The sequence below is a fragment of the Parasteatoda tepidariorum genome, chromosome 8 (assembly GCF_043381705.1).
Source record: "Parasteatoda tepidariorum isolate YZ-2023 chromosome 8, CAS_Ptep_4.0, whole genome shotgun sequence".
Classification (NCBI taxonomy): Eukaryota; Metazoa; Arthropoda; class Arachnida; order Araneae; family Theridiidae; genus Parasteatoda; species Parasteatoda tepidariorum.
Genome location: NC_092211.1, coordinates 73,024,315 through 73,049,310, shown reverse-complemented (window position 1 = coordinate 73,049,310; position 24,996 = coordinate 73,024,315). Strand labels below are relative to the sequence as shown.

The 24,996-nt window shown below is 29.9% G+C and overlaps 1 protein-coding gene across 1 annotated transcript; it reads right to left on the bottom strand.

Moving 5' to 3' along the window:
* Positions 1–528: 528 nt before the first annotated feature.
* LOC107456245 (putative sodium-dependent multivitamin transporter) lies at positions 529–24,821 on the bottom strand. Its single transcript, XM_043053909.2, has 11 exons — positions 24,438–24,821; positions 22,301–22,366; positions 20,849–20,968; positions 19,236–19,393; positions 17,144–17,284; positions 13,364–13,502; positions 11,376–11,583; positions 8,983–9,137; positions 7,120–7,322; positions 2,403–2,500; positions 529–848 (listed from the first exon to the last, which is right to left on the bottom strand). Exons 1-11 carry the CDS (start codon positions 24,771–24,773, stop codon positions 727–729), a joined length of 1,746 nt encoding a protein of 581 aa, XP_042909843.1. The 5' UTR covers positions 24,774–24,821; the 3' UTR covers positions 529–726.
* Positions 24,822–24,996: the final 175 nt, after the last annotated feature.

Here is a 24,996-nt window from a genome sequence, read left to right as displayed (position 1 = left end):
GTTAAAGAGTGCACTTTAAAATTGTTCAAATATACTATAGAACTTCGTGATTAAAGTTTTTTGAAGTTGAATTCTTTTATTTTAAAATAAACATATACACTACTGACTAAAAAACTACTGACAGGAACTCTCAATAATTTTTGTTTCCATTACACTGTTAGAAATGTCTCGAAACAAATGGTTAAATAAATATTCATTTAATGTTTATTTTACCATATTCAAACAAAACAGTCAAATAGCCATAAATAAGATGGTATTCATAGAGCTAACTGTGAGAGAAACTATGTTATTAACTGCTCACCCAATATGGTTACGCACCCGGAATTTTATCTCACCAACTAAACCCACCTAATAAAACCCCTTAGTTCCTCGCAGTTGAGTACAAATTATAGCCGAGAGTGCTAATCTGTCAATATCAGGACCGAGAGAACGGGGGTTCGAATCTCAGCGCTAACACAACAATATTTTCTCCGTTCCCTTCAACACATGAAAAGTTTCCAGTGTGCACAAATTTTTAAAACAAGTACAATAAATTCCATTTTTTTTAATGATCCAAATCCATTTATACATTTTTAGATCAGATGTTATATAGTTCAAACCGTAATAAGATCCAATGCAGAAATATAAATCAAAGAGTGAATTTTTGTCACTTAAGTTTGAAAATATGATATTAATTATTGTTATATGTTAATAATCAGTTAATTTAATGTAATTGAAATCTCGTTTTTAGTTTTCCACATTCCTTGCTTCCAGTTCGGAGAGTTCATATTTAGTTTGCTGTTTTGTCCTATTCCAAAGTATCGGGCTTAAACATTTTGAGTCAGCTGGTATTACATTTTTTCTCCATCCTGAAAATACAACAAATACATTTTCTTATAAATAATATTCTAGGGAGATGTAAATATTCTTATTTAAACAAAATTTAAATTATTTTCTTAAAAAATTAATAGTCATTTAAATTATAAGAAATTAATTTTATTTTATAGAGTAGAAAATGATGGAAAATACTACGAGACCAACTACAAAAAATTTTGGATCAAATTGTGAAAAAAAGTACCGTCACTTAGAGTGCCGATACTTTTTATCATGAAGTCCATTTTTAACCGAACATGTTGCGAAATACAGAAATCTGATATTCCATAATTTTTACAATAATAATTACCTCAAAATCATTGAATCACTATAATGAAATAAATATTTCTGTAAAAATTCAAGTCTAACATTTTACCGCTGGAATAGATTTTGAGGATAATGCACTTAGTTTTTTACAATGTACTTACGTAGATTCATATAAAGAATGGTTTGTAAAAATAAGAGCTAAACAGCGCATATATGTTATTATTGGGTTGTTGATTGTTACTCAATTTCTTTTTTAAGAAATTTATTTTTTCAAATACAAACTCTTTAACAGTTTTTCAAGATTATTAAAAATTTGTTATGGAAACAAGTCCAAATTTTCTTTATAGATTCTTACGCTTTTGTTTTTTCATTACACAACAAAATCTTATCCTTTTACTTATTTATACTGTTTGCAAAAACAAGTTTGAAGCAAATATAGGGCAGTGTTGTCGTCGTCGACCATTAAGGCAGAGGGGGAGCGATTGTTCTTGTTTTACAGTGGTGCCATCTGTGGTGAAGAATTCGACATCTTCCAGACCCATACGTCACACCCGTTTATAGGACGGACCCATTCATATATTCACTCAATCATCCATGAAGCGTAATTCTGACTTGAATCAGAGAACAATCAATATCCTATTCAGTCCAGAAGCATTGATTAGTTATGTGAACAAGGAGGACTTTGTGACATGATAGGCTTAACGTACACCTGTCGCCATTACTTCGGCCGGCTGGATTCGAACTCCCGTTCTCACAAACGTGAATTCAGCGCCCTGCCAACCTGGCTATCCTGGCCAAAATATAGGGCCATAAAGAGATAAAATGATTGGAAATAATTTAAAGCAAATAAATTAAATTAAAAAATATTCCTACTTTGGATGGTATATTTTAAAGTTAAAGTACGGATCCTCTTTTATATAATCAAAAAATTTAATTTTAATTTTATTTAATTTTTTTTAATTCGCATTACTCCTTGCAATAAGAAAACATAATTTATTACTTTTTTTTCTCATAGCAAGTAGTAATAGTAGGTACTTATCCACTTTCTCATATTACTCTATTTACATGAAAGATAAATAGGAATGATACTTGGATCGAAATTATTTACTCATGAGTGAATGAAATTTACTAATTATCAAATTGTTTGATCATTTTAGAAAACTACAATTTTATTAGTTTTATTTTCCTTGCTTTTTCTCTGATCATTGCTCTATGAAATAATTACTTATAATTAATTTAAAATGTTAATTTTAATAAATAAAAAAATTTAAAAAAATTGTCACCTGTTAAAAGCACAGTAACAAATATGCAAACTGAAGTTAAGACAAATCCAATTCCACTGTACCAAACATGTGAAATTCTATACAGAATAAAGATATTCCTAAAATTATAAAATGATTAAATTATTACATTTGTGTAGGTTTCCGGCACAAGATGGCAATACTTAACAGGAAAATAAACCATATCTACACGAGCAATATTTGTCTTAGAATATATGATCGTAACACAAGTAGGGGAAAGTTATAAAGTAATAAAGTTTAAAGTAATAAAGTAGTTTTCCACTGTTACATTTAAAGAATTAATGCAGGAATGGAAAAAATATGCTTCTGAGAACTTTTTATTCTCTGGAATAAGATTGATGATGAAAGAAATTTGCTCAAAAGAAAAAAAATGTATTTTAAATACAGAAATTGCTTAGAGTGGAGACATGCCCAAAATATTGATCAAAAGATCATCCGTCAGCTGCAATTCAGCTTTCACATTTGAAGTTTAGGAAGTGAGGTACACTTGGGAAAACACCAGGTATTTCTTTAATGGCACAGCACTAGCAACAGAGCGATCCAGTAAACGATTAAAGTAATAAATGCAAACTTCAATGCTTAAAAAACTTCACAAAGATTGAAAAAAATTGTGCTGGTGGCTCCAGAATTTGACATGACTCATGAAAACTTAGTGCAACGTGTTACGCCCGTATTCACCATTGACCCTAACCATAACCCTCGGTACGAGTTCAAAACAGGCTTTATGAGAGCAACTCTAGGTTAGAGTTCAAAACTTCATTTCACCGTGTACGTAACTGCGAGTTACTCTAACTCTAATATTCTTTTACTCTACTCTAATATTCTACTCTAATATTACTCTAATATTCCCGGTTAGAGTAACCGCGCATGCGCTGTAAACGAGTGTTTGTTCATTTACTTCGTCTTCTTCTTCGGTATTTTTTATATTTCAGCTCTTTTTTGTTTCACATTTTTAATTGTTTTGAATTTCGATTCTTCTTTTGCATTTTTATTCTGAAGATTTTCCCGGTTTGAGCAAACACGGATACGAAGAAGGAAATTTTTTTTTTTTATGTTTTCAAAAATAACACTTTTGATGTTCGGTTGCTCATGTTCAATGAGGTCAATTTTTGCACTTGATGCAATTATAATTAATTTATATCTTTGCCTTGCCTTCAAAAAAATATAGCATACCATAATATTAATAAAATGAAAACATATTCAATAAATGAAAATTAAATAACACTTTTGATATTCGGTTACTTTTTTTATGTTCAATGGGGTCAATTGTTTTTACTAGCTGTAACTATAATTAATTTATATCAAATAAATGCTTATTAATAAAATGAAGATTAAATAACACTTTTTATGATTGGTTGCTCTTTTTTATGCTTAATAAGATCAATTTTTCTACAATATGTAACTGTAATTAATTTATTTCAAATAAGTGCTTATTAATAAAGTCAAAATTAAATAACACCTTTGATGCTCGGTTGCTTTTTTTTATGTTCAATGAGATCAATTATTTTACTACATGCTTGCTTTTTTTATGTTCAATGAGGTCAATTTTTTTACTAGATGTAAATATAATTAATTTATATAAAATAAATGCTTATTAATAAAATGAAAATTAAATTTTCCAGAGTTAATATCTTCTGTAGAAGATACTATATCTATTTCTCAGATTATTATTAGCACTTAAATAATTTTTCCCTCGAAAAAAAATCGTGGATAATAAAGATTGCGGCTACAATAATTCAAATAAATAGTGTAAGTAAAAGGATTCTAAATAATTTAACTAACTTTCATTTATTTTTTTACAAGAAAAAAGAAGCAATCTATACTTGAAAGAAATATAAAATTTAAAAAAGAATATAATTCATTAAATGTTTTTAGATTTTGATAATATCTATCAAGATGATAGATCTTGCCCGAAAATAAAATTAGTTTAGAGATGAACTGGTAAAATAAAGTGCAATAATTGGACATGAAGATAACGAAAAGAATTAAAAAAATTTTTAATCCGTAAAATGAAGCTATTAATTGAATTAAAAACATATACATTATTTTAAATATATATTAGAAATTATGCTGAAATAAATATTATGTAATCAATGCAAATTTTGATCCGAAGTAACATTTAAACTACACAATAGTCCCGCAGTGGACTGATCGTTAAGTCACGGTTCCCAATAGATCACCGAAGTCAAGCATCACTGGCTGCGGTCAGTGTGCGAGTGGGTGACCACTTGGATCAGTCTGCGTAAGGACCGAGGGTGTGCGGTATTGGTCCTCGTTAAACTGTGCTACCGTAAAGTGCTCGACTTCGCGCGCAGGTCGTCGGGCTACCGAAGCGGGGGTGCCATCCCCTCCGCAGAGGATCAAAATTGTGATGGCATGTCTTCGGATCATCCTCCGGGATGTTTCCCAGATCGTCGCCAATAGCCCATTGTGCAGCTCTAGTGTGACGTAAATGAACAACAACAACAAACTACACAATAATCTGCATCAAATAACTTTGCAAATCTGGAAATTTTGAATTTTATAACCATAAAATAATCTGCTGAATATTTGGAAAAAATAGGATCATTTGGAAGAGATTTATTGCGTAAAACTATATGAAATTAAAATGCCCGTCTTTAGTTCTAATTTTTAATATATAGCCTGACTACTTTATGACATATGGGGCATTTATACAACTGATATATTTCCATTTACAATTATCTAAATAATTAAATTTTTAAAGGCATGTTTTTTTTTAAATTCTAAAAGTTTTGGAATATTTGTTCCGATTATAACATTTTCCTTTAAGAAAATTGTTATCTTATTCACCATGTCACCGACGGTGATTCTCTCTTATCATCGGCAGATGGCAGCATAATAATTGTCATTTATAACTTATCAATAATATGAATGTGTTGATTTATGTTTATCTGAGCTAAGAAGTTTATTTTATACAATTTCATTTAAAATTTAAAAAAGAAATTCTTCTCAATGGTTTAAGTTATCGATAATATGTTATGAAGGGGGGAAAATTCAAAATAAGCGAACAAGGAAGATAATGATGTTAGCATAATCCCCTTGATCATAGTGTAAAATGGAAGTATTAAATAATTGTGTGAAATGAAAGTATTTTTAGTTGAATTTCAGTTGCATTTCTATGGTTGCTTGCGGCTTTATGCTATCCATAATAATAAAATATTTAAATTCATAATAATAAAATATCAGGCAGCAACAGCTACTGTCGTATGAATCTGTGATACGATTCGCCTACCAGACAATGTGGCAGAATGGGTTTGGACCAATCAAATGGTTATAAAGGATCCCTTCCCAAACATTTACGGAAAATCACCACTCAAACGAAGGAAGATGCGTGGCATGCGGGTTCGAAGTTGCCAATGTGTGTGAATTGTGGGTATTACCTGGAATAATCAAAGTGCGAAATCGACACGTAGCTGATAGTTCGCGGTTGACAACGCTTATACCTATTATGTACGACAGGGGTATCCTTATGCAGCACATTCCAAACAGTATTTTGGGACATGTTCACAGCACGTACAACCGCTCACGTGCTACTTCCCTGTTTATCATCCACTCTAGGTAGAATATCCTCAACTTCCTTACATTCTTTTCACTACCTTGTCTTTTGCTTGGATTCGGCAAAAGATCTTGTTTCACAATGTCATCGATGAAAACTCTCGAATGTCTTATCGAAAATCGTTCCTGATGAAGTTTCTCTACCATACTTGCATTCACCGCACCGTGCACGAAGCTCCCATATCCACCTTTCCATCCTTTCCACCAACCATCATCTCAGCAATCCGCATTAGATATGCCCTTTGGATCCTTCTCATACCACTTTCAACGCCACATAGGGTTGCGTCTATACTTTCTACGACCAATATTATTTGTTGCCTGAATTAAACAAATGGTTTCTTGAAATTTGTTACAAGAAAGAAAGCAAGGTTTAAAAAGGATGATAAACACAGACATAGAAAATGTTCGCTTTTTTAATATTATATAAATATATCCTCTTCAAGAAAGTGTATTATGTTAAATATAATGACCCACGAACTGTAGGAGGTATCCGTAATCTGAGAAATATACCCCAATAGTTAGGTAAGACGGGAGATCAAATGTTTTAATCCTATAATGCTTTTTTCTATTTTTAAAGTGAGTTGAAAATTTTTCCATACAATCATAGAATTCGTTCGTGCAAATGTAATTCCATGCAGAAATTAGTTTGATATGCGTATTATTTTTATTAATTTATTTAATAATAATCAAAAAGTTTCCAATTGTGAGATATGAAAAATGTTTACATCATTTTAAGGAATGTCATTTTGAATGGCAAATACAAAATTTGAAAAAAATCGATCGATTAGAAATCGAATTATAAATAAACAAATTTTTCAGCATTCGAAATCCCATAAATAATTCGACTAATAAATTAAACAAAAAAGGAATATTTATTCAGAAAACGTACATGTTTGTGTATTTTCCGTATTTTAAATTATCGTTGTTATTTGATTTCGCAATTTAAATATCGTCTGCTTTAACTAACAAGGGAATTCAGGTTAGGCCCTCGAACTAATAAGAGTGATTTACTACGTAACAATTTTATCATTAGATCAAAAATTATACTGTGTGCTCTTTCATGCACACCGTACAGATTTTAAGCAATGCGTTTTAATTTTCTATTAAATGATTAAATACTTACTCTCTTGACGAATCTTTTGTAAATGATGGAGTTATTGATGATGGAGTAATCAATGATGCATTTACTGAAATGGAAGTGTTTTCAAATGATGAACATCCGCTCACACTCATAGGCAGCAATGGTTGGGAGTAATTGGAAAATAAAGAACCATATGATATCCAAGAAATTAGTATCACGCCAAAAAGAAAAGCAAATGAAACACACTATAAAAACACATAATAAGATTAAGTTGAGTAATCGAATCATATAAAAGCATGTCTTTTGAGTTTGTTGGCTTGTATATTGTTTGAAATTTCAAAGAAAAAATTTGTTAAATAACATTTTATTTAATTGTTATTTTAAAATATTCAAACAAAATAACCATAAACAAGATGGTAATCCATAACGATATCAACCATGAATAACATGGTAATCAAACTAATAACTGTGAGAAATTCCATCTATTAACTGCTGTTACCAAATACAGTCCCTCGGGGGAGCCTGTAACCCCTAGACGGCGCGTCCCCAGGTGGCGGAGCGGGGAATGCCTCCATTGGTTTCCTTTGGGTGGTAGAAGGGCAATAAAATACCTTCCTCGGACCAACAGGCAGAAGTCCAACCTCCCAGGAGGCTCTGGCAACCTTCATCCATGAGTAGTGCAATATGTGGTTCTAGTCTTAACCTAAACTGTGATCGAGCCATTTCCACAACCATAGCTAGATTGAAGACTAAACACTTCAAGGGAATGAAAATATCTCCCGATGTCCATCGAAGCTACAGAAGCTGTCCTCACTGCATCGACATCGAACTCTCTCCCGATCATGTCTTTGATTGCCCAGCCATACCGGCAAAGCTCCTCAGGATTCATCTGGATCCCCCGCAGCAACTCCTCTATTTCTTAGAGATTATTGATGTGGCCAAAGCTGTTATAGATACTTTTGGACGAATTTAATTTTCCTTGCATTACTGGACAAGACAACAACAACCAAATACGGTTAAGCAACCAGAATTTTATAGCAGTAACTAAGCCCACCTAATGAAACCACTTAGTTCCTTGCACTGCTTAAATTTTATAGACGAGAGGGCTAATCTGTCTGTCTCATGATCGACAGAACTGGGGTTCGAGTCTTAGCATTGACACCACAATTTTTCCACCATTCCCCTTAACACATGAAGAGTTTCCTGTATTTTGCAGTCTTCGATTTGTGTCATGTGCTTGAAAATACCCATTAAATAACGAATAGTCGAAATTTCTTTTTTACGGTTTTGAAACAGTACTTGTTGTAAATGGTTTCAAAACCGTAAAGGTAAAAAATGTTCTTTGCAGTAAACTTCACGGTTAATGGAATGGACAGGCTGCTGCCAGTTGCTTTACTATAATTTTAGAATTGAAATTCTAACAGTGTATTAAATATAAATTTCTTTTCAAATTTCAACTTTTCCTATTTAATCATACAGTAGTTTATATTTTAAGACAAAAACACAAGTTCAAACACAATTTTTTTTTTCATTTTCTTTTATCTGTTTTCCTTCCTTTTTTTCAAAAAAATTGGTTAATTGATCGGCCGTACTTAAAAATAAGCTTAAAATTATTACTATTTCTAGACTATTTTTTATCAGTTAAAAACCATTTCCCTTTTTATTTCTCATGAATTAAATGTAAAATTTACTACATCATTTTTACGTAAGTATTTCTTGATAGATATTAAACTTTTGTTGATTAAAACAATTTATTTTATTTTGTAAAATATTGGTATTCAAAATATGATTTTGAAAAATCCTAATTTCTGTATACCACTTTTATTTTTTCTTATTTCGAAAAAGTGTTTAAATATGAGTAATTTTTATTTCATTTAACACTTATAATTTATTTTAATGGCTTACCTTGTCACTGGCTTTTCTAGATAGAACTGCAACTAAAAATAGTGCCAAAATTGGACCATCTGCTGCGTAAACAACAACGAGCGCCAAACGTTTGATACTTTTTACCCCCAGAAAGCAAAAGCTGAGACCAATGCATATTCCACCATAGATGAGAGCTGAATAAAAATATTAATAGTTAATAGAAATAATTCCATGAAGCCCTCAGCATGAAATCCATAGCAAACCCTGATCGGAAATATCATCGCTTACCATTATGGACTGACTATTAGTGCGTACTGGAACTGATATATTTATTAATTATTATTGATCTGTTTAATTGAATAGATTCGAGTCGTGGTGGCTCAGGTGATAGATTCTCCCAATGAGGTGACCCGGGTTCCATTCCCAACGATGGCTCATTGAAAAGAATTCCACATCCAGCTTGTACCGACCACAGTGCTGATGCAAAATATCCTCTGTGGCAATCGGATCACGGATCCGAGTTCACTTGCCATCAGGCTAACAGTGATAGACTTTTGCGGTTTCTCTGCCCATGTAAAGCAAATACGGGTTAGTTTCATCAAAAAAGTCTCACACGAAGGCAAACTTTCTCCCAATATTTGATCCAGGAATTCTTTTGTTTCCTGGATTGAATTCAAAATTACAAGGCTACGGAGTTTAACATTAGTAGCCATAAACCCAAAATTGGGTCGGCTGTTCAACGACGGTTATAAACTAAAAATTGAGTTAAAATTGTGTTAATAATTGATTGAATTGATTAATTAATAAATTGATTGAATTGATTAATTAATAAATTGATTGAATTGATTAATTAATAAATTGATTGAATTAATTAATTGGATTAATTGTTATTGAACTGATTTTAATATTATTATTGAACTGGCACATTTATTTAACTGATTTATTTTAAATTTATGTTTTTTTATCATAATTTTCAAAAACTTCATAAATATATTTGCAGAAATAGCTGCTTCATTCATATTCAATGATTTATAGACAAATTTGTACAGTATCTCGTTAAGAACGGTGGAACGGTTTTATTACGACTAAAATTTAAAGTGATTTGGAACACTTTTAAACTTGGAAATATTTTGAAATATCACGAATAAAGTTGAAATATACCTATCCTAGAAGCAAAACAGTTTGGAAACTCATTGGGCCAATATTCACCATTCTTGGATCACCAAGGCTTAGGGCCATTATTTTGCCAAAATTGAACAAATATAGAAATGTCCAATTCACCCAATATTTTATAGTCACCATTCAGCCAGTGTTTACCTAATGTAAAATTGTCAAATTCTTAATTAATTTGAAAATCTCTTTGCCGTTATTTAGGCAATATCGTCCCTACACAGATTTGTTAAGTTCATCCTATAACTTATAGCCATTATTCAGCCAATATTAACCCCACATGAATTGTCTAATAGCTGTTATTCATATATAACTTATGTTAGTTCGATCTAGAAATGTCCGACTCAACCGATATTATATTGTAGTTAATCGGCAAATATAAACCATATATAACATTATAAGATTCCCTCGATATTTTATTTCCGTTATGCAGTCACATAGAACAGTTCGATTCATCCAACATTTTTTAGACATTATTCATCCAATATGGACCCTATTTAAAATTGTTCTATTGATCCAATATTATTAGACGTTATTCATCCAATATAGACCCTATTTAAAATTGTTCGATTGATCCAATATTTTTTAGACGTTATTCATCCAATATAGACCCTATTTAAAATTGTTCTATTGATCCAACATTTTTTAGACGTTATTCATCCAATATAGACCCAATTTAAAATTGTTCTATTGATCCAATATTTTTTAGACGTTATTCATCCAANGGTGGTCATATTTTTATTTTATTTCATTTGTTTTGTATTGACGAAACAACCTTGTCGAGGAAACGGCCTGTCGACGAAATGACCTAGTCGATGAAATGGCCCGTCGATGAAGTGGTGTCGATGAAATGGCCTGTCGAGGAAGTGATTGTCGATGAAATGAACCAGACCCCAATATAGACCCTATTTAAAATTGTTCTATTGATCCAACATTTTTTAGACGTTATTCATCCAATATAGACCCTATTTAAAATTGTTCTATTGATCCAATATTTTTTGATTATATTGTTAGTTTACATTCAAAGCTTTTTATCAACAACTGGACATCGACATAGAATGGAAAGAACAGTTGCTAACGTAAATAAATGCCATGCTTCAGCAAACAATCTGGATCAAGATATCAACACTACGTCGCAGGTACATTGCATAATCTTACGCTATTGTTATATAAGACGTAATTGCTAGAAACAAAATATCTTTCTTGTAAAGAAGAATCTATGTTACTTTAAAATTTAGTCTTGTAAATTACACAATACCTACATGCGATTTTAGCCAACCAAACAATTTTCTCCTCAGTAATCTGCTTCGATTTAAGAAGAGGTTTTATGAAATCCACAACTGTTACAGTTGAAGCACAGTTCAGCGCTGAAGATATTGTACTTAACGAAGCACAAAAGATACCAGCTATGCAGAGACCAGTCATCCCAGGAATATTGCTGAATCTCTTTACAATGAATGCCGGGACCATCTACAGAGAAGGATTTATTAATATATATTAAGTTGTATTTGATTAAAAACAGCGTTAAGAAAATACAAAATACAAATAATTTTATTGAAAGTTATATATGCTTCGGTGTCGTATTAGTATACTTCATCTGATAGACAAATGGTAGGATTGAAAAAATGCAAATTTTGTAATACAACAACGGCTATGTCATAATAAAGAGATAAGTTTGCCTTAAAAATGAGTATTTATTTCAAGTTTATTGCAAAGGATTACTATCGTTATTTTAAGATATTAAGTTACTTTATAAAAATAATTATGAAAAAAACAAAGAATCCTGATTAATTTCAACAAAGTAATTTCGAAGATTTTTTGGGTCATTATTAAATATTAAAAAATACTTAAAATGGGCAAATAATTTTTAAATCAGTTATGGCTCAGTGAGAAATTTCTAATAAGAAAAGAAGCAGTCATTAGCAGTATTGTTTAAGACCAGAAAATTTAACTAAACAAAACTTCTTGAGTTTGAAAATATATTTTTACAAAGCAGTGGCTAAAAAAATATTTAAAAGCTGTTCAAGTTTTTATTCTTCAAATCCTCGAAAAATATATTTAAGTAGGTTATGGAACACATTTTTCTACTAAATGTGAGATATATTCCAATTTTTTCCACGTTGAATTGTTTAAAAAAACACAAAAGTACCACAAACCTTTTTTAATGTACTTTTAGAAATTTTAAAACGAATTTTTATTAAAAACCTGGGTTCCTAGATTCTCAAAAACGTAAAAATGAATGTTTTTTTTAAATTATTTTGAATAAAAATGTTTTTACTTTGATTTGTTTTCAGCATTATTTGCTATTAGCATCTAATTTTTTTAAGAAAAATCTAACTAAAGTTTCATATTTTCCTATAATTACAAGGGTCATTAAAAAAAAAATTTTTTTTTTCGATGCGTGCGGGCGTTGATCTACAGCCTAATGAATCTCATAACATATATTTTTATGTCCAGAATAAATTAGGAAAACATTTCAAAATAAATTAGGTAAATACTTTAAAACATATTTTTTTACAGTAATTTATGAAAATATTTGAATATTAATTATAAAAGTTATTTTTAAATGAATTATAAATTAAAAATAATATTTAAAAAAATATTTTGATTCAAATACAAAGAAATTAAGTTTTAAATAATTATTATATGAAATCATTATTTCTTGAAACTGTTTTTGATTTGAAAGACTTGCAATTCTGTAATCTTGAAAATTGCTCCATAAAATTTGCATTTGATTATTCACATGAAATGCTGGGATAGTCTTGTTGTAGGACGTTTGGCTCGTGTTTATGATATCGAGTTTCAATAAAGCCTGCCAAAGAATCCCAGTGTTAAATGGTGACTTCTGCACATTCATTCTGTCGGGGTCGCAAAGTCCTCTCATTTTCCATAACAAATTATTACCACTGGGGTACTGAGTTGGAGATTGATCGTTCTCTGATTGAGGTCAAAACCACAATCTGTGGATGAATAAATAAGGTTTGAATATATCCTCCTTGTAAAATGTGCTGAGACATGTGTTTGGCTAAAGTCTCATTCTTTTTCTTGGCCATAGATGGCGCCACTGAAAAACATTAAACGTACCCTCTGACTTGAAAATTCGCATGGTTTCAAGCAGGCTTGCTGATATTGGCCATTGGCATACGTAACAACAACAGAATTACACTTGTTATACATAAACTACTCAATGAAAATAATGATTTGATATAAGTTACTCAGAAATTAGTAATAAATGATATTCAAACCGTACTTGATCATGCTTTGTCAACCCTGAATGTTCTTTATCTAATATTGGATCACAATCATGATAGATTCCATACAAAACAACACCAAAAACTTGGCACAAGGCATACAAGAAGAAAGTAGGAAACGCACTCATTCTCAACGTTCTAAAATAAAATTAACACAAATGTAATTACCTTCCGAAGAAGATACAATAAAAATTATAATTATGATGACCTTTTAAAAGTTTTAAACTACATGAAAACAAGCTAAGTCGAAAGCCTAATTACTTGTTGTTTTGATTCAAGCGATCGGATGGTCATGGCTTCTGTTTTAATAAATATTGATTTATCTCTCTGTTTCTTTCCAAATTTTTTGTTTTCAACAACCAAATAATTGAGAAAAGTAATAAAAATCTGTAAAAATCAAGTTATTAGGCTTCAGTGGTCTTAGATATCGTATAAAACGTAATATACATGTTTTTAAAAAAGGAAAAGGAACGGAAAAAGTTTAAAATATTATAGATAATACATCTATTGAATTATTTTTTTTAAAAAAAGGCAAAATATTAAAATCTACACTACGGATGAGAATTCCGTTTGAAATTTTGAATCATAGTATCGCTCAAATTTGTGCAACCTAGATTCAGTGCAAATTAATCATTTTCAAACTGAATTAAAATTACAGTGATTCAACTTAATTATTGCTGAACTGGATAACTAATATAGGCTGCATTAAATGTGTATGGTGTTTTGGCTTAAAAATCAGATATTTTGGTTCCATTTGAATCGTAATTTTTAATTTTTCTCAGAATGTATTCTTCTCAATAACTAAAAGCTTCCTTATGGAAGCTTTTAGTTATAAGATAGGAGAAAGTAGGGTAAGACCGGGTAGCTAAGATTCGAATCTGTACGAGCTAAACTGGTTGACCCAGAAACTGACAGATTTAATCAAAATATTCATTGTTTAGCTGTGTAAACTATACCATACCTAGAAAATCATAGATCAATCATAATCATAGCACTATTTTTGTATAAATAATTTTTTGATGAATGAGATCCGGTGTAGATTATCTAAGATATTTAGAAATGCCAAAATTTCAGTAAAAGTGATTATTTGATAGTTGATAGCTTTAAATTTGAAGCCGTCGATAGCTTTACATACCTAGGAGCAGCAATTATGAACACTTTAGATACTATTTCAGAAGAAATTATTTGCAGAATCCAGAAAAGCAACCAAAGCTATTTTTTCTATCAGCATCTGTTTAAAAATAAATTGATCCCGAGAGCAATTAAACTAAACAGTTACATAACAATCATCCGTCCCGTGGTGACATATGACTGAGAGACTTTGACACAAAAAGATATAAATAATTTACTAATTTTTAAACGAAAAATATTTAGAAGCATTTATAGGTCAATACAGCAAACTAACACTAGATTGCCCGTGGAAGTCATTTCGACTGCTTTTTAATTTCAATTAGAAAAACAATGATGTATAATGACTTAGAATTCTTAGAATTTTGTGACTTTTTGTTCAACATATAATTTTTTTCTGTTAATATTTACTAATAACGTGTTATATAACTGTAAATAATTTAAATAATATTAAAAATTAATTTTTACCAAATTTATTTACACATTAATTATTCTTTTACAATCCAGTCATTTTGACTGCTTTTGAGCAATATAGGTATTTACTGAGTTTGAGTCTTTCTAGTGCTAATAATTATTGGAGAATAAGAACTAATGATGAACTGGAAGCTCTTGCATAGAAATATTGTAAAATTAATGAAAACACAGAGGTAACGGGAGTAGTACAGATCTTGCATTGGAAGCCCAAGTGCAATAGGCCAATTGGCAGACCTAAGAAAAGATGGATGATATCTTGAATGATTTCAAAACTTTAAAGATCTCCAACTGGAAGATTAGGGTCGGGGACAGAGCTGTAGGGAGAAATATAATGCGGCAAACTAAGGCCCACCATGGGCTTTAGTGCCAATAAAGACGAATTTCAGTAAAAAAGTTGAAGACGCTTTTGTTTATGACAATTTAGGAATTCAAGAGTCGGGACAGCCTGGTTTGTAGGTCAATGGGCCCATGCCCAAGAGGACGTGTGTTCGATCCCCGTGGGCCGGAGACTCCCGTGTAGTAAATGGTTACTAATGCACGTTAAATTCTCTCTTTCTTTCTCCCTTTTTTTTAAAGTTATAAAATACATCATTACAGAGCTAAAAATCAACATCTGATGCATTTTTCTCATCCTCATCAGAAGAAACATTAAACAAGGATTTAGGATTTTTTTTTTATGTTTAGGAAATCTGTTTTATTTTATTATTTCAACTTACACTTCTCCCTCTGGTTTGTTTTCAGGATTTGCTTTTGGTTTTTTGAGACACTGCAAAATAATTTTCTCTTCCTCGATTGAATATTTTTCTTCTGCCTTTCTCCCCTGTTATTCTAAATCGGTTTCATATAGTGAGGATAGTACCTGGTCGTACCCCTACATGCTGTGCCCGATTTTACCACGATAATAGAGATTATCGAAAATGGAACAAATAGTGATCCAATATTCACCCACTAGTACCAAATCTTAATTATCAGAGGGAATTACCTCAAATATGAAAATCAGTTTGTAAAAAAAATATTTACGGAATCAGGCACAAAAACGTACTTTCGATGAATAAACATACCTTTTTTAGACGGTTTCGGATTTCTCTCCCGAAAATTTCAAGGATAACCGCAATCTGGGTACATAGTCGGCATAGTTCGGTCAGGAGAGAGATCCAGAGTTTGAACCCCTAAATGTTAATTTCAATCTTTGCGTATTTCGCCGTATCTCAAGATCTTATTAAGCGATTTGAAATTTTCTCCCTGGCAATTATGAAATTCATTTCTCCAAAGATAATTCCATGCAAAAGATAAATTTTACCAAAAAGTAATATTTTTTATTATTTTTTTTAATAATAGTCTGAAAAAATTTGAATTGTAAGGTATATAGTTTTTTACATCATTTTAAAGTATGTAATTTTGCATGAAAGAATACAAGATCTGGGCGAAATCGGTTAAATAGTTTATATACAGCTTATATGCGTCTATTATTCCGTAACTTAAAATATCGTCTGCACTAATTAATTAGTATAGATGCAGTCACTCTCTTCAATCGTTCAGATTGAGTCCCAGAACGTGAATATCTGATAACTAGATCAAAAGTTATTCGGTGTGGTCTATTTTTCAGTTTGCGCATTGTTTTTGCCGTCTATTTTGAATTTCTATTAATCTAATGACCTCTGTACATTATAAAGCATAATAATATTTTTCGTCTAAGAATAATACGGGACTATCTGAAATAGCTTTCCTGATAGTAATTTTGAGACACTTTGTATTTTCTTAACCGATGAAAAATTCAGTAGACTGCATTAACTTTGAGTGTCTCTGTGAGAAACTTTTAGAAAATATAGTACTTAAAACTGTAAATAACTTATTTCATATAATCTAATTTGTTTAATTTTTATTAGTACTTACGATTTTGCTCTGTCAACATTGCTTAATATAGTACTTAAAGCTGTAAATAACTTCTTTAATATATACTTATTTGTTTAATTTTTATAAATACTTACTCTTTTGTCTTTCAACATTATTTAATATAGTACTTAAAATTGTAAATAACTTCTTTAATATAATCTAAATTGTTTAATTTTTATAAATACTTACGATTTTGCTCTGTCAACATTACTTAATATAGTACTTAAAACTGTAAATAGCTTATTTAATATATCCTAATTTGTTTAATTTTTATAAATACTTACGATTTTGCTCTGTCAACATTACTCAAACTGAGTATTCTTTGCACATCAAGCTGATTTGTACCAAACAATGTGCATCCTACAGTAATCCCACGTATAATACAACTCCAAAAGTTGAATCTTTCCATGAAATCCAGACGAGGACTACAAAAGTCATACAATGAAACATGAAATTAAAAAGATATACATAAGTATGAAATACAAAACTAATTATGAAACCTGATTACTTTTTAAAACATATTTTTGACAGACTATATCAAACATTTGATCGAAACTGTTATTTATACTTAACTTAATAAAAAAATTCAGATAATCATCATCTTTGAAAATAAGTTATTTTGATTTTTTTATCTTTCCGATTACATAAAAAATTGTTATTAAATTATCATGTCATGCCCCATAAATAATTATTTTACATCCAATTTTACTGAAATAAATCTAAAAAATGTATGACAATTTTTCTAATTTGCATTTAATTAATTTGAGAGTCCCGATCAGGCAGGAAATATATTCTTCTTTTTCCATATAAATCTACGGAAAATAATGTAAATTCTATGTCTTATTTATTAAGAAGCTAATTGCTGTTTTGGAATTCGTTTGTTTTACATTAGTTATTGAAATTTTCGATTAAAATTTAGAGAATTTTATTTTTTAAGCTTGAAAGCGTTTTTAAAACTTCCTTAGTGAGCTTTCTTATTTCTTTAATGAACTATCATTTTATCTTATTAAAAATTTTAAAGCTATAATTTATTAACGATTTTCAAAAGACCTCATATTATTGAATAAAATGAAATAAAAAATATTCCAAAAAAAACCTTAGTTGTTTAATAAGTATTAGTTGAACTTAATTTACATCACACTAGAGCTGCACAATGGGCTATAGGCAGTGGTCAGGAAAACATACCTAAGGAAGTTCCAAAGACATGTTATTACAATTTTGATCTTTAGTGGAAGGAATGGGTCGAGCATTTTAAGGTATAACATTTTAACCATAGAACATTTTAACCATTTAAGGTAGAACCTTAGTTGTTTAATAAGTATTAGTTGAACTTAATTTACATCACACTAGAGCTGCACAATGGGCTATAGGCAGTGGTCAGGAAAACGCACCTAAGGAAGTTCCGAAGACATGTTATTACAATTTTGATCTTTAGTGGAAGGAATGGATCGAGCATTTTAAGGTAGAACATTTTAACCTTAACATTTTAACCATAGAACATTTTAACCATTTAAGGTAGAACCTTAGTTGTTTAATAAGTATTAGTTGAACTTAATTTACATCACACTAGAGCTGCACAATGGGCTATAGGCAGTGGTCAGGAAAACATACTTAAGGAAGTTCCGAAGACATGTTATTACAATTTTGATCTTTAGTGGAAGGAAGGAGTCGAGCATTTTAAGGTAGAACATTTAAATGAGGACCGGTACCGTGCACCCTCAGTCCCTTTGCACTCCGATTAAAATGGTCACCCACCCTATCACTGAGAGGTGCTAGTGCAACGGGGTACCGCGACATGCAATCAGTCAATAGTGGGACTCTTTATATAAAAATATAGCGCTCATAGTTTGTTCAATAAAATAACAGGAGCCGGGGTGGCTCAGGGGATAGAGCGCTCGCCTTCCAATGAGGTGAACTGGGATCGAATCCCAGCTATGACTGGTCCATACGAATTTCGCCTCCGGCTCGCACCAACCACACTGCTGACGTAAAATATCCTCAGTGATAGGCGGCTCATGGGTTAGAGACCGCATAACGTTAGGCTAACCATGGGAGGGTTTCGTGATTTTTCTCGCTTTGTAACGCAAATCCTTGAAGGTGAATTTCCCAATACTTGATCCAGGAGTTCCCTTGTCTTTTGGACTGGGTTCAAAATTTCAAGGCTACGGAATTGAACATTAGTAGTCGTAAACCCAAAATTTGGGTCGGCTGCTCAGCGACGGCTATAAAATAAAATAAATTAATGTAAGTTAGCGTAGATTAAGTAGATTCTATTTTCTTTTGAAAGAAGATCCTTAATGGAAATTTTTTATATTTTAAACAGAATAATGCATACACAGAGTAATTCACACACAGAATGCATGTTAAGTTATTTACTTGAAAATATCATCAAGTCTGTGACCTGCTTTTGCTTTTTCATAAATATTGGATACACCACCTGCATCTTGAATACCGGTAATAAAGAAGGACAGAATACATATCAACATAAGAATGATTTGGAAGACATCTGTCCATAATACAGCTTTCAAACCACCCTAAAAATAAAAGAAATACTCTGAGCAATGTTAGGTATGAATTTGAGATCCAGTTGACATTAATTATCAAAAAGGAATCATCCTATATTTTTCATATTTAAACATTTATTTAGCTGATGGACTAATCGCAGCACGGCATTAAGCAGAATAACATCTTGTTTTTTTTCTGTCAGCAGTTTTTAAATAAAATCAAGTAAAATTCACATATCAATTTTATCCAGAAACTTATTTTTGCTAGGAAGTTCTAATCATCAACCTCCATGTTGGACTCTCATTTATCTTTTTTTCATCCTGAAAATAGTTTTTGTTTCAAAAAGAATAGTTTTGTTTATAAAAAAACATAATTTTTATAATTTCATGCAAAAATATTTTTTTTTATTAAAATGTTAGTTTTATAGTTAACAAAGTGAACGATTAATTGGATTTTAAATTCAATATTTGAAATAGAACTTCTGTTATAGAATATTTGAGATAGAACTTTTAAAATGGAATATCTGAAATAGAAAATTTGAAATAGAATATTTGAAATAGAACTTATATCTGATAACATTAATTTTTCTTATCTTTCAAACGAAAATTGAAGTAAATATTATGATTTATATCTGATAACATAAAATCTTTTGATTGATTTATTTTATTTTATTTATTAATTTTTCATTAATTTTGACATCAAATCAATCGCGAGCTTTTAAATTGAAAATTTCACGACAACAATAGATAAAGTGTAAATATTTTAATAAAAAAACTCATAAAAAATTATGTGAAAATCACTTAAAATTGCAATAAGTTTCGAACGAATTCAAATTTTGAAAAAACTCGTGCTAAGTTTATAATTAAAAATGATACTTTTAAAGTGAAAAATTTTAAGCTCTGCCGTTGCATTTCAGCGGGCAGTAGATTGGTCAACATATTTTCTTTACTACAAGATTAACAGCTGCTAATTCTCGAAATAATAATCGAATCTTAACTTTTTTATTCCAGTGTATTTCTTGTATATTTTTCTATACATCTTTGTAATTTCAAGTTTCTAAATCATGTCGTTTTTGCGTAACGAAACTAAATGTGACGTTAAATTGAAAACTCAAAATAGCAGTGATGAATACGAAGTTTTAATGTAGAGAGTTTATAATTGCAAATTCTTCTTTTAAGCACCATATGTCACTTACATTTGTAAGAAAAATTATATTTTTCTGTATTTTTAGCTTTTACAATTAGTCAGTATAGTTATAATTTATTTTTCCTTTTTCTTCTTCTAAAAGACTGAGTGATAAGGAAGGTTTGGCTCATCGTATTAAGTACTCCTATCAAAGTAAAAATCAGAGCGTCTCATTTAAATCTTTTTGATTATAAATATTAATGTATTGCAGTTAAAAATAGAGTCAAATGTCTTATTTAGCATGTTTTCTCACTACTTTTCAACTAATACAAAAGAATTATTTACAGCTTAAAACTTACCAGAAAACAATATAAAGTGCAGATAGCCCCCAATGATACAATCGACGTTCCAAATGACAAATCTGTTACTGCACTTAAGGCTAAGACTGCTCCGTAAAGAGCAACTGACATAAAAAGCATCTAAAACAGATTTTTTTAAAAAAAATAACTGTGAACTTGTCACTGTTATAGTATAAATAAAAATGCATGTGATGAAAGTAAAAAATTATTTAATCAACTTTGACAAACAATTATTCATAAAAGCTAAACGATTGATAGTTTTATAATGCTTATATGTTGCAGACACATAGTTTTTTAGATCAGTTCTTACATAGGTTTTTCAGATTTCTTGTGTTTTTGATTGCGTCGCTTTATCTATTTTCAGTACCTTTTTGAATGCATTATTTTATATATTATAATATTTTATATATTTTATACATTTAAAATGCATTATTTTGAATGCATTATTTTTCATAGTTTTTTTTAACGTTTAGATCCTATTTTTTTTCAAAATAGGCTGTAGTTAGTTTCTTGTCAGAAAGTTATAATTATATATAATAACCTCTAGTTTAAAAAAATTCTAGGTATAAAAAAGGTCCACATCTTTCGAGATCTCAAAACAAAGGCACACATTTTCTAGACTCACGAGACGTAAACGAGAGAAATAAAACAATGTGAAAAAAAATGAAAATTTGTTGTAATAATTAAAAAAACTAATTGTATCCTTATAATAAAATTATTACTATACCTTTTTTTCTATTAATTTTACTGCAAAATTGCTAAGACATTTTCAGATATTTTAAGCTGATTAAGCTTTATTTTTCTGATTCTACCAAAGATGATAATTGGTGGAGAATTTACCAAAGATCTTCCCAATGGAATCTTGGCTACATTGGAGATACCAGACACGCTTCAGAATTTCGATTTAGGAAACTTGATTTATATGTCCGCCATCACGAATCAGATTAATTATCTACTGCTGAACATTCTTAGAACCTTGGTCATAAGTTTAACTTTTATAGCGCCAAAATTCTTTCCATCTTTGTAACATCGGCTCCTCTTAATGCTCTGCAATCTTCTCTCATTCCAATGAATACTAATTCTCTAGCTAACGACATAAATTTTTCACTCACCCCATACTGCTTGAAAACATATTCCTACCCTTATATACCTCTTTCGGCCTCTAACTTTTCTCTTGACTACCGATTTGTTAACATTTTTTCAAATTTGTTTTGCTGACCTCATTCACATTTGGTTAGTCTTGAGATTGGGTGCCCTTTGTTTTGAGTTCTAGAAACTTGTCGATTTTTTTTCTACCTTGGTAACTTTTAATGCTGATGAGTTTTGTTCCATTATCAAATATATATGAGTTTTTGTGTTGCTGTGGTACAAAAAAACATAATTTAGCTGTATTATTTTTTAAGTTGTTTGTCAAAGCTGTTTGGATAACACTCATTTTTCTCTCGCACTCACCATTTGTAGAAGGAAGAAGGTTGAAAGTATCCATTTGATAATTTTTCCAAATCGCATCTCGAGAAACTATTGAGGTAATGAACAATTACATGAAAATAATGAACAATAACTCAATTAAATGAACTTAAACAGAAACAAATATGGAAACACGGCGTAGCTTTTTTTACAATTTCTTTTTCTTTTTTTTTCAAAATTTAATATTCCTTAATAACTTATATAGTGTAAGTCAAAAATTTATTTCTGTAGTTTAACTAACTTTTTGTAAGTACTTACTCTATCAAAAGATTTGTAATAAATAAATGTTAACAAAATACGGTATATATTTGCGATAGACACAGTAGCACACATTCAAACATCGCTGACTACCTATTTCAATTTAACAAACTGAAACCAATTGAGTTAATAAATCTTAATTACACATATTTTGTATTTTTATGTATTTTTTAAAATGTACTTTTTATTAAATATAAAAATCAACAAATGAATCATTATAATGAAAATAATAGCATTTGAATTGCAAATAAAAATAAAATAGTTTCCTTTTATATTTTGTTATAAGTAAAAAAAAATATTGGAGATGTACCCTTTGCTAATATTTTGCCGAGTCTGAGTACCCAGTAAAGGTTAAATATTTTACTCAGTCGCTTCTGGGTATTCCATAAAATTTGAATTTAATGTCCGTCCTGGAATTATATCAGTTAGGAAAAACAATGTTAAAATTGTATATTTTTTATCAAACAAATTTTTTGGTTAAAAATGAACTTTTTTTTAAATTAACTTTTACATGTTTTAAAATTAACTTTTACCTTTAGCTAAATTTACAGACAAAATATTATGTTGCCAAATTTTAGCTACAATCAATTCTGAAATTGTAATCTTTTACATTTTGTAAAATATCATAAAAAATAAAGTAGGTCTATTGAGTTTTTTTTAAACAAAAATCTCTACAGCGATATATTTTATATTCTTATAAATAATTTCATAATATTTCCTTCATAAACATTGCTGCCTTGGTTTTCTACAATGATATAACCCTTGAACCATGCAAATTTTCTACAACCTTAATGTGGCACCAAATTGAAACATATAATCACAAAATTAACGCTTTTTAAATTTGAGCACAAAGATGTTAAAGTTCAACGTACATTAAAACATTGTTCAATTCAATACCTTAAAGAAATTGTAGCAGTATTGCACAATGTAATGTTTCGAATTATTTGCATAGTTCAACATTGGATTTGTTTTCTTCAAGTATATTTTAGCAACAGGAGCATGCAGAGCAATACTTTTACTTTCTATACTTATAACAAATATAAAAGTCAAAAGTGCGTACTTTTACTTGAACATCGTTACCTTCGTAATTTAATAATTTGATTTGATTTTCCTTTACATTGTTGGGGAAAAGTACAAGTATTTGTTAAAAATTCTAAAAGAAATCATTACTTTCTTCTGAAAATTTTGTTAAAAAAATCCTTCAGAAAATTTTTTTTTTCGAAATCTTTGATTTTTTTTTAATTTATAAGTTTAATGCATTTTATATTCTAGCTTACTTCTTTTTCCTAAAACCTTTAAGGATTGTAATTTCCTGAAAGGTAAAAGACAACTCTTATAAACACTCAATAACTTTTTTACAAAAGTCACTACGAATTTGAAAGAAGGAAAAAACAAAATTTCCGAATATTTAGTAGTTTTAAAATTAACTTAATTAGAAACTCCTTTTTATGTGCAAACATTGAATTAATTTTTGACTTCTAGTTTAGTTTCCAGATATTTTCAACGTTTACTATTTCAATGAATTTTGTAACATTTTCCAGCATTTTAAAGTTTTATAAACTTAAATTAAAATTGAAGGCATTTTAAATTTTAAAAAAATATATTTGCTTCCTTTTTCTTATAAAAATTAAGGTGATTTTGAATTTTTGATTTTCTCGAAATGTACTTTGAAGTCGTTAATTTTTTGTTTTGTATTTTTACTTTCACTTTTTGCTCGTTACTTTCTAAATTTAAGACTTTTTAATTTTAAAAAGTTACTTTTGCTCAAAGTACTTGTACTATTACTCGTTACCTTTTAAAAGTAACGTTCCTATGTATGACTAGAAGACAACATTCTTAAATAAAATTCTTTTGACAACCATACCTCATTCACAGTTGATACTCCACATTGATAGTAAACAGGTATAAAGAGTAAAGAAGCCAAAAACATACCAAAAGGCATAACAAGAAATGTTATAATATATTTCAAACCGTATCTATATACTTCAGAAGGAGCCCCAATCACTGTTATTGGGGAAGTTACAGTTGCAGCAATTGATAATATAACTGGAAGTTTTGCCATTTTTCCTCCAGCCAGTAAATAATCTTTTGCAGTTTTTTGGCTTCCATAATATTTTACAGCAATACCAATGCCTGCAGATATTAACAGTGAAAAGCAGATAACTATGTAGTCTGTTATTCCTAAGTAGTGCTTCAACATAATTACTGCTCTTAGTCTGCTGCATACAATCCTCGTTTTAGTTACGAAAGAAGAACAAAAAAAAACCATCTAATTCTCAAAAATATTTTTCAATTAATGTAGTTGACAATAGGTTATAAACTATGCATTTGATTCGCTAATTGTGTGAGCTATTACAAACAATGTGAAATAGCTTTATTTAAAAGGCTTTTTGCAACTTCGCATAAATGTTTCATAATTAATT